Source organism: Taudactylus pleione, unplaced genomic scaffold, assembly GCF_031769625.1.
Source record: "Taudactylus pleione unplaced genomic scaffold, aTauple2 ptg000006l, whole genome shotgun sequence".
Taxonomy (NCBI): domain Eukaryota; kingdom Metazoa; phylum Chordata; class Amphibia; order Anura; family Myobatrachidae; genus Taudactylus; species Taudactylus pleione.
Genome location: NW_028284409.1, coordinates 5,947,712 through 5,961,018, shown reverse-complemented (window position 1 = coordinate 5,961,018; position 13,307 = coordinate 5,947,712). Strand labels below are relative to the sequence as shown.

The following is a 13,307-nucleotide window of genomic DNA, read 5'->3' as shown; positions in this document are numbered from 1 at the left end:
CCATAAAGTTGCACAAAAATAATAATAATGACAGGTGCAGCATTTGCACTTGGATTTCCAGGTAAAACTAGGGATTTTGTAAATGAATATCTATTTAAAATGATGTGCTTTGTTCTACAAGCCTCTGCCATTTCAGTGTTAGCATCTGATCAAAAAAACCTTATTTATAAGCAAAAATACAAGAAAATAGGGAAGTGGTGAAAAAAACACTTTGCACTTTCAACTTTATTGGTTTGTATATGTTTCTACTGAATATTTTGTTGACATTCATAATGTCAACAGCATAATGTGGACATGGTTTCACCCTATCCCTAACCCTAATTGCAGCCTAACCATAAACCTAAAATTGAGTGTTGACATTCTGACTATCAGTGCTGACAAGGTCAACATCAAGACATGATTGTGAAGTATGTCTACAATAGTTTTTCCTTTTCATAAGATTAAAAACACGTATGAATAAACATATCACTATGACTGATGTCTCTGCTGTTCCATCCCTAGTGCGGTCTGAGCCATTACACTTTCGGTATCGTCACGCTATGCAAACTCCACTGTGTTTAAGCCTCTCTCTGACCCAATGTGTTTTGTCACTGCTTGGTGACTTCAATAAGGGGTGGAGTCACTACCGGCAGGTATTGCTTATATACCCACATATTCATTTGCATCACTAGTGATCAATTTAATGCATAAATATCAATTAAAGACTTGCAAATTAGTCATCTGCCTAAAATAATAGCAATAAAAAGCACCCTGCTAGCCAGATGAGGCTAGCAGAAAAAAGCTCCAAGGTCCAGACCAAATGATTCCGGGGGCCTTATATGGACCCCGGGTCTAAAGGTTCCCCATCCCTGACTTATAGAGATGACAATGATGTTGCTAAAAGATGACGTTTTACACCGTTCTGATATCTAAACTTGGTGAGAAGCGCTGAGCCTAACCCGAACCGCTCATCTCTATTTACTTATGCAATGTACAAACAGTCAGGTGTTTTGCAGAGCTACTCCTGTGCTTTGTAAGCTTCTTTACATTTAGGGAACAATATCACATCATTAATTTAGCCCATAGGGTGAAAAGGTATTTAATGTTTATACCCAGTAGGTTTCTCTATTGGCTAATTTATTACATTTTTCACCTCTATTGTTCTATTGCTTTAAATGCAAACCCATACAGTGATGAATTTTGACATTCTGCAAAAAGTTTCAATATACTATGATTACACAATGTTTGTTTGATGTTTCTAGTATTTTCTCCATCCATATTTCTAACTAGAGTTTAGTTTAACCAATATATTTTTTAACACCCAACCATTTTTTTTGCCTTATTAACAGGTAACTGACTAGGGACTAAAATATTATCTCTTAAATATTTAAGGCTTCTCTGGTATAACATCCCTTAAAATACCATCTAATTTTAATACCCACAATGTTTATTCAAGATTTCTTAAATCTCATGCTCTTCATATGGTAGTTTCAAAAGGAACACAAATATCATTTCCTAAGTCATTTTTTAGGTCTCTCTTTCCAGACCAAAAGATCCTGTTAATCTAACTTCTTTAATGATTTTTTCAGGGTATTTGCTAACTTCGAACTATACATTCTACCTGTTTATTAAACATTTCCTTCTTTGAACAATTTCTCCTGATTCTGCTAAAGTTAACCTGTGAAACTGAATAATTTTCTTCCATAACACTGAATTGCAACTTTCATAGTGTAAACAGCTATCCACAGTATGTATATGTACAAGTCTCCTTCTTGACGTAAGTTGTGCGCAGGATCAGGTCCTAAAAAGTCTTCATCTTTTTCCTGAAAATTAGAAGTACATTTAAAATGAAAATCATTATTGTTTATATAGGTTAGAATGTCATCTGAATCAACTGAGGACCCATTCCAAACTATAATTACTCTAAAAATATTTTATAGCATTTAGGGACCTATTTATCAAATAATATATATGGGACATCCCCTGAAAACTCCCGAAAATATTAAGGATCCCAGAAATGTAACACGGTCCCTCCATTTCTGAATATTTCCATAGAGGACTACTAGGCTGTCAGGTTTACCAAGCTCTGGAATGCATCGGAGATGGTGTTAGCTGCTGTAGCCTATGAGCTACAGATTACTGAAATTACCGGTAGAGGCTCCCTGACACTGACCGCCGCATACGCAGTATCTCTGTGGGGTCCCAAAAGGGAAGTGAATTGATGACATTCACGATCACTGCACTTTTTACACATTGCAGCAATGGGATGCTTTCGGAGACTTTGTCCCTGCATGTGTAGTTTACCACATTTGGGCGTTATATAACTTTTTATTGCCGTGAACAGCGGCGATAAGATATTATAATTATCGGGTCTAAAGCCTGATAATTGATAAATATGCTCCTTAATCCTGTATTAATAGATAAGGCCTCTTCCCACAAACCTCCAAAACTCACAGCACAAGTGGTTTCCATCTCTGTCCCCTATTCTTGAATAAAATAAGCTTCTTGAATTTAATACCCAATAAAATCAAAAAAGAATTAATTGCTATCTTTGGATGATACTAACAACTGTGATACATAAGAAAAAGAATGCTTTCTTATTAAAATAAACCATTTTTTTTAATACATATGCATGAGTCAGTAAAATGTTTAAATGTTTTTAATGTCCTTTAATGTATTGATACATATGGATAATAATGTGTTTCTTTCACAGAAACATTGTTGATCCTCAAGAAATGGCAAGGAAACAGTGGTGTAACAAGGGTGGAGCAAGTGGGGCATGTGTCTGGGGTGCTGGAGCAGAAGGGGAGAAAGTGTGGGTGCTTGTGTTCGGGGGTGGACCTGTCCCACAACAAGACAGCTGGTGAGAATCCCACACTATTCTCCTGCTACAGAGGATCGCCACCCACCAATGACCTAGAACATCTTGTCGTGATGACCTTTTCAGTCTGCTGCAACCTAAGCAAGCACTACAGCAGCTGATGCCTGGTCCCGGATGTATAGTGCACATGCCTGACAGGAGCAGAGAAAAGAAAACAGGAAGAGGAAGGACTTGGGGTCAATGGATTGAAATGAAGGCACATACAATCTATGGTTGAGGAAGGGGTGGCACTATAAAGAACAAATAGTCATATGGAAGGACAAGAAAAATACCTGGAAACAAAATCTAAGCAGAAAATATATTACATTTGTGATAGTATTTTAGTATAAAGACTATTTATCAAAATATATAAACCTCTGAATATTTTATAAGTTAAATGAGTCCAAAGTCAGATAAGACAACAGACAGTTATTATTAAATGTCAATTATCTTTTCCAATTACAGATCCCATTTACCTTATCTGATAAATAATTTGAGGTATATAGGTCTATATAGTTAGAGAAATAGCATTTATACTATAATACTACTGCAATGAAATATATTTTATTTGCACGCGCACGTGTGTGTGTAATATACATATTGTACATATACATGTAATACCCCTTTCACACTGAAAATTAAAATTACATTTTACCAGGTAATTTGCTAAACAACCTGGGTTTTTTCCCTGTGTGAAAAGGTCATCCTGGGACTAAATTCCCAGGTCTCCGACCCTGGTTTTTTTCAGGGTCGTAGACCTGGGAATTAAGTCCTAGGTTGACCCTTTCACACAGGGAAAAAAAACCCAGGTTGTTTAGCAAATTACCTGGTAAAAGTGAATTACCCGAGATTTTCATTTTCCTATGTGAAAGGGGTATCAGACAGAAAATGGCAAAAAACCTGGCATGCAAAATGCTGGGTAAAAGCTGTTTTTTTTTGCCATTTTCTGTATGAAGGTGATATATGTGTATTTTATAAATCATTTTATTTATTTTTTTGCAATATGTTAATTTTTGCTTTTTTTGACCCCCCCCCCCCACTAGAACCACCTACTATATCCTGTTTTGGAATGCGGCAACATATTACATACTTCAGGAGGAATAAATAGCAATGGGTGTAATATACAGGTAGGACAATTTCATTTATGAATTAAATATAATTAAAAAAAAATTTTGGGAACTCCCTTTATATTTTGTCAGATATTGGAAAAGGATTTTTGGAGTGAGTTATGGTGCCATGGCGTGGTGGTGGGTGAGGGGTATTTCAGTGAGTGAGGTATAGTTTCAAGAAGTGATGGTAAGAGAAGTCATAGTGGGTAATTCATGGTGTCAATGAGGGGTGGTAGGTGGGATTGGATACGGGATCCCAATGGTCACAATATAAGGGTCAGAATACTGACAGCTGCATCCCGACGGTCAAAGTCACGACGGATTTTGGAAAGTATGTTAACTCAAATCTTAACCCCTACCCTAATCTATCCTTTCCACAGCCTAGCCCTAAACGTCCTGTCCCGCAGCTTAACTCTAAAACTCTCCTCCTACAGCCTAACCCTAACCCCCCTAGTGGTTAACCATAACCCTAAACATAACCCTATCCGTTAAATTTTCAGTCGGAATCTGTCATGATAGTGACCATTGGGATGCCACTGTAACCGTCAGCATTCTGACAATCAGGATCCTGACTACAACCCGGTAGGTGAGGGGTATTTCAGTGGGTGAGGTATGGGGTCAGGGAGTGAGGGGTGATACAGTGGGTGATGTATGGTTTCAAGGAGCTGTGGTGAGTTAGAGGAATTACAGTGTATGAGGTATGAGGTAAGCAACCCCTTTTCATTTTTTTCCTGGAGTCTCTTAGAAGCTACGACCACCTCTGCGGTGCCCTCCCCTTTTTCAAGCTTTCATCCTAACAATCATCTGGCTACTTGTCATGCTCCGCCAGATGCTGCGAGTGACAACCCATCTCTATGGACAGGCATACTGGTTCACACATATACCTGCTCCAAATGCTGCTCGGATTCTTAAATACTGTATATCGATAGCTGGTCTGTTGACCAGGGAGTGATTTCAGAGATGGTGTATAAGTGGCACATGGAGTGATCTGATGGCATATAAAAAGCATCTGGAGGGGTTGATGGCCTATAAAGGACATCTGGAGGAGATAAATTATGGTGGAACCAATAACATGTGAGGTAGGACCCCAAATGTTTAAAATGATGGTTTCCTGGGAGAAACAAAATTATGAAATTATGTAAATAACTGAGTTACTAAAATGCTCTCTATATTGTATGTGACAATCAGAAGCTCTCTGTATTTTATTTTGTTCACTAGGATCTTCTCGATAATGTATATGGTCTCTGTTTTGTATGGTGGTAACTAAAATACTATCTGTATTGTTTTACAGTCACTATAATGTTAAAGAGGTGACATACTGATAAAAGCAGATGAGCCACTTAAAAAGATAAATAGGTAACATTTGAGTCTCTGCTGGCAGGACTGTTAGAAAATATCTAAACTTAATTTCAGACTATCAAAAAGCTTCAGGGGGGTCTAGGCTCCTCAAGACCCCCAGTCATTCACTTCAAATTTCCATTCCACACATTGTGTATGTGCACGTGGTATTCAGCGCTGTCAAAGTCATGTTTTTCCTTTCTCTCATGTTTTTCTAATTTTGCTTTTATAATTTATATTTGAGTACCAATAGATTAGAAGAATGTAGACAGAATTATAAACATTATTTTGAAGGAGCAACTTTTTTTTTCATTTACCTTGGGCACCATGGACCCTAGTTACGCTTCTGTAAGCAAATAATATCATTATGCTGTGATGAGATGTATTATCATTATTATTTTTTTATATAGTGGTCTTTATTACTATTATTTTAATAGTTGGACAGCTAACTTACATATTTTATGTGTTAAATTGATCATTAGCTATGTGAATAAATGTGTGGGCATATAGGCAATGCCCACTATTAGTGACCCCACCCCTGATGAAGTCACCAATGTGATGAGAGAGGGAGAGAGAAAGAAAGAGATAGAGAGACTTCAGACCTCAATGGATGTAAAATCATAGCTTGGCTTAGTGCAACAGATTCTGGAAGTGTGATGGGTCTAGGTCGATGAAAGCTAAGCATAGTTATATGTGTATTCATGCTTGTGAATTGTACATGTTTTTAATCCTATGAAAAGGGATAACTGTTGACTGACTTCACGATTCTGCACCCCCTTGTTTGTTTATAAACTATGTTGTGCCCTGCAGAGGAAAAGGCACAGTTAGGACTTTTGGTATACTGTATATATAATTTTTAGTTTCCAATAGGTGTGAGCTAGGTTGTCCAAGAAATCACGACAATCGAAACTGGTGTTTTTCATGAAGGTGTGAAGATCTCTCAATACACAGGCCTAGCAGCATGGCATATGTTGTGTGCCATCTCTCAGGACTCAGCATGTGCCATAATTTGTTTACCATTCAAGATTACCATAGGCTGTTGAGACAGTAAAACACAGGCTTTCTATGGGTTTTAATATTTACTGGGAAATGTTTTATGATCCAAAAAGTTATTTTATTATTGATTCTATTAGCCCTTTAAGACAACTACTTAATTTACATGATTAAAAACAGAATCAATAGAGTCTCAAGCAATAATGTTCAAAATCATGTGCCCTCTGGAGAGATGAAAGATGCCAGGACTCCAGTGTTTTGTATTTTTCTATCATAAGCCCCTTGGCTGCCAGTGAAGAACTTAACTTCACTCTTTTACATTAATCCAAAGTATTCCAAAGAAAGACAATGGGCTTTATTCAGAGGCGGCTGTACGGTCTACGACCGCACGGCTGCCTCGATGTTTGTTTACTGCGCATGCGCACTAGGGAGCTGGCTCCTTTGTGCGCATGCGTGAGACCCGCTACGACTGACAGCGCCGGTCGTAGCGGGTCTCTTTCCAAAGGGGGCGAGCTGTCGATGTTGATTGACAGCTCGCCCCGTTTGGAAGGTGGGCCGGGGGGATGGCAGCCCAAACGGAGGCGTTCCCATGGGAACGCCTGCCGTTTGGGGGAGGCCCCACTGCCGTGATGTCAGTGGAGAGCTTCCAGCTCTGACAGAGCCAGAAGCTCTCCTGGGCTTACGACAAGTGAGACCCTACCCTAGGGTCTCGTCGTAAGCCCCGATGGTCGCGATGGTCAATGGGGCCTGGGCTACACTTGGGGCTTCACTGTTCATACGGTGGATATGACAATGCATATAAATAAGAGCAAACTGGAGGCCTGCAATTAACAAATATTTATGCACTCATTGACTCATTGCCTTTCTCACTTCCATTGTTAAGTTTGGTGGAAGTTAGGATCAAAACTTAAGCCGCGTATCCACTTGCCGATTAAACAGAGCGATTGAACGATTACGACATTGTAATCGTTCAATCGCTCATTAATCAGGAATGAATCAGGCATGACAATGTCGAAAACGACCAGCGATGCCCGCTCCTGCTGGTCGTTTTCGACATCAATCATTGCCTGAACATGCCGGTCAATCTGCAGATAACGACAGATTGGGCATGTTCAGGGATGAGTGAGGGTGCCTGCACTGAACGATATGTCGGGGGATGAGGAACGACTGTATGATTACGATGTTGTAATCGTACTGTCATTACCCCATCGCCTAATGGATAAGCTCCTTTAGGTAACAAGTACTTTATCTATCTGCTAATATCTAGTCTTGTTTTATTACTATGTATCTGTAAAGCCCTGTATAATATGCTGGCACTATATAAGTAATAATAATAATAATAATAATAAGTATTATTATTATTATTATTATTATTAAAGAATTAAACATGACAGTCATCTTTAACCTAGGTAAGACTTTCAAAATGAGAAACTAGTAACCAAAAATGTATACGAATATAGCCACAAATTCAACACATCAAGTGCCATTTGCTTTATTCTGAGCTTGCTTATCAACAGATCTGGAAGCAGTTTGTAGCCTTTTATGCTGTGCTTTCCATGTTAACAGTCAAATACAAAGTCAGTGAAAAGGATACTAAGGGGAAAACAGAATGGATTACTGAATATATGACTTGGACTTATTCCTGGCACATTTTAGAAGAAGAAACGATTAACTTGTCCAGAAGAAATAGCAGCTTACAAGGTTACACTATATGATTAAGAACAACCAAATTGATTAACTTGCAGATTAAATAAAGACATAAAATGGTAAAAAAAATGATCAAATGTAGACATGAGACTGATACAACTATTTCTTCTAAGATGTATTTAGTACTGAACAGAATACTGTACCAATATTTAAAGGAATTATACACATTGGGCCTGAATCAGAGGTGCGTGCTAACTGAATGCAATCCTGATATGCAGGCAGACTTGGGTAAAAGGCAACTGGAGACAAAGGGATTTGGCAAGTCAATTAGCTAAGCTGGAAATGCAGAAAATATATGAATTTAATACCTTGAAGCCTGGAGGGTTAAATCTCGATTTTGAAGTTAAATGGTTTCTATAAGTTTTTTTATTACCCACTCACCTGCACTGGGCACTTTATTATTGATTTTAAGGTCCTGTTTTTATTTATGGTTTTATATTTTATTTTTTATATTTCTGTGTTGATTGATATCATTCCCTTTTTATTGTAGAGAATAAAGTCTGTGGCCCTCATTCAGAGCCGCACGCAAGCGGGCGCACGTACGTTAGGCGTACGTACAAAAATATTTAAATTCAATGGCTCGCTCGTATTTTCGTTCGCATCTAAAATTCCTCCCTAAACTCTGACGACCCCTCCTCTAACTAACGAGCGTACGAAATAACGAGCGTACATCCCCGAAATGGCTTGAAAGGAACGCACGCACAAGTATAAACAGGAAGTGGCCTTGTCAGATGTCGATTACCTGCTCCTTTATTCTGCCTACCTCCATCAATCGTATCATGCCAATCAATGTATCAATTAGCTTAATTGTTTGTTTTTTTTCAACACAATGCAAGAAACTTTACTCTTGTCTGTGTTTGTGTTTACCCGCAGAATACGTACGGATGAAACATTCGCTTTTATTGTTTAAAAAACATGTGAACCACAATTAAACAATTGTACTATTGCTGTGTATCCCCGCATATTTCCCTGGGTTCATTTCTTTATTTAAATTTGCTTACGCATGTCACTGCATCAAGCCTATCCTAACTCTCCAGAGATTTCTGGCCCTGTCGAACACATGACTCATACACTAACCAATAAAATTGCTCCTGTTAATTTCCAAAATACATTAGCCAATCAGAAAATTTTTACACACTTTATCAAAAATGATTTTTAAGAAAAACACCATTGCCATCATGAGAGCCTCCGCATTCACCAGGCGTGAGCTGCTGGTGCTTACGGAGGTCATGGATCGCCGGATCACCAGCCAGCCAGAACCCATGACCAACCGGCAGAAGCGCTCCGCGTATGCGGAGGTACGGTCCCGCCTGCGGTCCTTCGGATCACGCCGCAACATCGGGCAGCTGGAGCGCAGGTGGTCCGACCTGCAACGGCGAACGCCCCGCTTGCTGGCATGCTTTCGCATGCAGATCCTGGCAAGTAAGTGTTATGTATTGTGGTTTTAATGTTTGTGTTTGTGGGGCAAACTGCGTGTGCATGTTTTCCTGTCTGTTCTATTTATTATTTGTACTCATATCTGCGTGTGCATGTTTTCCTGTCTGTTCTATTTATTATTTGTACTCATATCTGCGTGTGCATGTTTTCCTGTCTGTTCTATTTATTATTTGTACTCATATCTGCGTGTGCATGTTTTCCTGTCTGTTCTATTTATTATTTGTACTCATATCTGCGTCTGCATGTTTTCCTGTCTGTTCTATTTATTATTTGTACTCATATCTGCGTCTGCATGTTTTCCTGTCTGTTCTATTTATTATTTGTACTCATATCTGCGTCTGCATGTTTTCCTGTCTGTTCTATTTATTATTTGTACTCATATCTGCGTCTGCATGTTTTCCTGTCTGTTCTATTTATTATTTGTACTCATATCTGCGTCTGCATGTTTTCCTGTCTGTTCTATTTATTATTTGTACTCATATCTGCGTCTGCATGTTTTCCTGTCTGTTCTATTTATTATTTGTACTCATATCTGCGTCTGCATGTTTTCCTGTCTGTTCTATTTATTATTTGTACTCATATCTGCGTCTGCATGTTTTCCTGTCTGTTCTATTTATTATTTGTACTCATATCTGCGTCTGCATGTTTTCCTGTCTGTTCTATTTATTATTTGTACTCATATCTGCGTCTGCATGTTTTCCTGTCTGTTCTATTTATTATTTGTACTCATATCTGCGTCTGCATGTTTTCCTGTCTGTTCTATTTATTATTTGTACTCATATCTGCGTCTGCATGTTTTCCTGTCTGTTCTATTTATTATTTGTACTCATATCTGCGTCTGCATGTTTTCCTGTCTGTTCTATTTATTATTTGTACTCATATCTGTGTCTGCATGTTTTCCCTCTTTTTATGAATTTTTAATTCTACTGCTATTTTTTTAGGTTTTTTTTTTTTTTTTTTTTTTTGTTTTGTTTGCTTGTCCGGATTTGTCCATAAACTAAACGCAATGTATTTGACATATTTTAGGGGGACAGCCAAGACTCCGCCGTCAACGTCGGCGTTCCCGCCCACTCTCCCCAACCCCCAGCCAACACTCCACCCCAAATCTTTCGCCTATTCCCCACTCCTCCCCATCCTTCCCAGACCCTCTCCCGGAAATGTCGGGCCTCCTTCCCCTCCGTCCCACTTCCCCCTCTCCTCCACCCACCCCTCTTCCAATTACCCCCTCCCCGGAGTCCAGCATAACTCCGCCCCATTCTTTGGGGAATGACGGATCCTCCGAGGAGGATCATGGAGGTTTTGCCGGAGCTCCCGATTTGTTTCCCGGTATGTTTTTTATTATTTTTTTTTAAACCACAAACTGTTTGTATGTAATCATGTGTCGTGCCTTTCTTCGTGTTTTTGTGGCTTGACTTTTGTTGATTGTGAAGGTTTGCCTTTACCTCTTCCTGGTGATTTAAGCATACACATATCATACCTGTGGGAATTTGTACCTAGGCCTTGTATTTTTGCCAGCCCAACCTTTTTATTTATGTTTTTGGGTTTAGGAGTGATTTGTTTTTTTTTTAATGTTTTTCTGTGGATTCCCTATTGTTGTATTAACCCACACACTTTTCTCACCCACAGAGGAACAGAGGCGTCGGCAAGAGGTGGCGGATGTTGTGGGGCAGATGCGCCACCATGTAATCGGCCTTCTGGTGGCCCTCGACCGGCTGTCTGGCCTCCTTCGGCATTAGTTTTTTTTTTTTTGTTGTATTTGCCAAATAAATTTTTAAAGACAAATATACGTTGTGGCTCATTTTTAAAAACCAAAAGCAAGATAGTTTAGCCTGACATAAGTTCCTGCAAGGATTTCCCTTTTTTAAAAGTTAGATTGTGTTTTGTCTTTGTATGTCAAACAGACACCAGAAACACATAACAGTAACAATGTAATTTCCCTTTTTGGGTGTAGTGTCAATTTCAGATTTCTACATTTTCCAGGTTGCTACTTGGTGCGCAAGCTGCTTAGGCCAATCTTACAAATCCCAAGGTTGGGCCAGGCTTCCTTTTGGTGTGGATTGGAAAGCTGAAAACATATTTCAGTTTTGCTCAACTGGCGTCAGTACTGGTTTACCCCTTAGTCAAATGTAACTTGTGTTAACCTGGTTACACTTGCTGTTAACGTCCCAAAAAAGGAAGACCATTTCACTCTTCAAACATTTATTCACCACATAACAGAGAAAACAAAGTGGTCACTCCCAAAAAAAATACACAGTGATAAATTCAAATACAACACATACCAAGAAAAAAATAAATAAAAACACAAAATCAAGAACTGGTTGACGAAGGACCATGCCAACATGATTCCACAAACATGGCGTTGCGATATGGGTTCCAGAATATATGCCCAAAAGGACCAGATCCAGGTTTGGTAAGGGTAGCAGGAAGTAGTGAGCGTTGGAGTGCCAAAGATTATGTGAACAAACAGAAGATGGTGAGAAAATTAAAAAAAAATTAGATGTTTTCCAAAAAAAACAAACACATTAGGTATAAACACTGGAGTTTTGAACAAACTTACCTAAAAAATCTGGCCACCACATCATCGCGTATGGCCCCCCCACATACTGACCTTCGACCAACCTCGGGGGGGCCATCCTCAGGTAAGGCATCCTCTGGCTGCATTGGGACACCACTCCTTATGGCAATGTTGTGAAATATCCCACACAGGACCACAATTTTAGACACCATATCCGGCACATACATGAGCTCGCCACCAGAGCGGTGGAGGCATCTGAATCGGCCTTTTAAAAGGCCGATACAGCGCTCCACCACTTGCCTGGTGGCTGTAAGTGCGGAATTATACGCACTTTGTGGCCCTGGTGTGGGAGCCAAATAAGGAGTGAGCAGCCAGGACATGCAAGGGTATCCACTGTCTCCTGTGAACAAAAATAGACCACATCAGGAACACTGTGTATCAAGCTTAACATTGTTATGTACTAAAGGTCTCCACTTACCCAGAAGCCACGCATCACCAGCTTGTAGGTTGGTTAATTTCTGCCATATCCCTGATTGCCGGATGACGAAGGAGTCATGTGCACTTCCTGGTAATTTAGCATTCAGGGACAGGATCTGGAGGGAGGCATCACATACCACCATTACATTCAGGGAGTGATAGTGTTTCCTGTTTCTAAATATTGCCTCCAGCCGTGCTGGAGGCTGAAGTGGTATGTGAGTACCATCCACAACCCCTATGATGTGTGGGAAGCCAGCTATTTGGTAAAAATTGGCCTTGGCCACACTAAGGGCACCCATATCCAAAGGCATTTTAATAAAATGATGGAGGTGCTTGAAAAGTGCCTCCATCACTGCCCTCAGGATCCGGGAAAAGGAGGATTGGGAGATGCCCGCCACTATTCCCACCGTTGTTTGAAACGATCCTGAGGCACAGAAATGTAACACCGCCATAAATTGCGTCAGTGGTGGTATTGCTGTTGGACTGTCAATTTGCCGCTCAAGATCACTTTCTATTAATGAGAGAGTGTCTATGATGATTTTGGGAGGTAGACGGTAGCGTCTTAAAACCTCATCATCGGGCATTCCAAAAAGGGTGACACGTGTTCCAAATATCTGGGGCCTTGCATGCCTACGATGCCTACGCCTGGGACGAGTTTGAGGTTGGTCGTCTTCCGGGAGCAGGGCCAGAACAATTCGCCCCAGATCTACCTGAAATTCAAAGTTTACAATGTAAGGCTTTTGACCCACCCCAAAAGTAAGAAAAAACAACTTAGCTTTCTGATACCATCCATAGCTGCTTACATGCCGGGGTATTGTCATGATACGTATAAACTGTAAAAAAGGCAACAATGAGACTTCAAAAATTTAGAGGGTGTTTTTTTTGTTTAAAA

The 13,307-nt window shown here is 39.7% G+C and overlaps 1 protein-coding gene across 17 annotated transcripts in view; it reads right to left on the bottom strand.

The window, feature by feature from the left end:
* EYA4 (EYA transcriptional coactivator and phosphatase 4) overlaps nucleotides 1-13,307 on the bottom strand; it is a 297,758-nt gene that overhangs the window by 175,788 nt on the left and 108,663 nt on the right. For 5 of the 17 annotated variants that reach the window (XM_088452194.1, XM_088452275.1, XM_088452239.1 and 2 more), the window contains exon 1: nucleotides 1,658-2,333. The exons of 4 other annotated variants lie outside the window; for them this stretch is intronic. Coding sequence is in view for 1 of the 13 variants with exons in the window: in XM_088452222.1 (XP_088308348.1) it covers nucleotides 1,658-1,684 (27 nt within the window). In the remaining 12 variants the exon portion in view is untranslated. Of the gene's footprint in view, nucleotides 1-1,657; nucleotides 2,508-13,307 lie in introns of those variants that run through there. 8 more of the 17 variants (XM_088452265.1, XM_088452296.1, XM_088452168.1 and 5 more) reach the window with 6 other exon arrangements.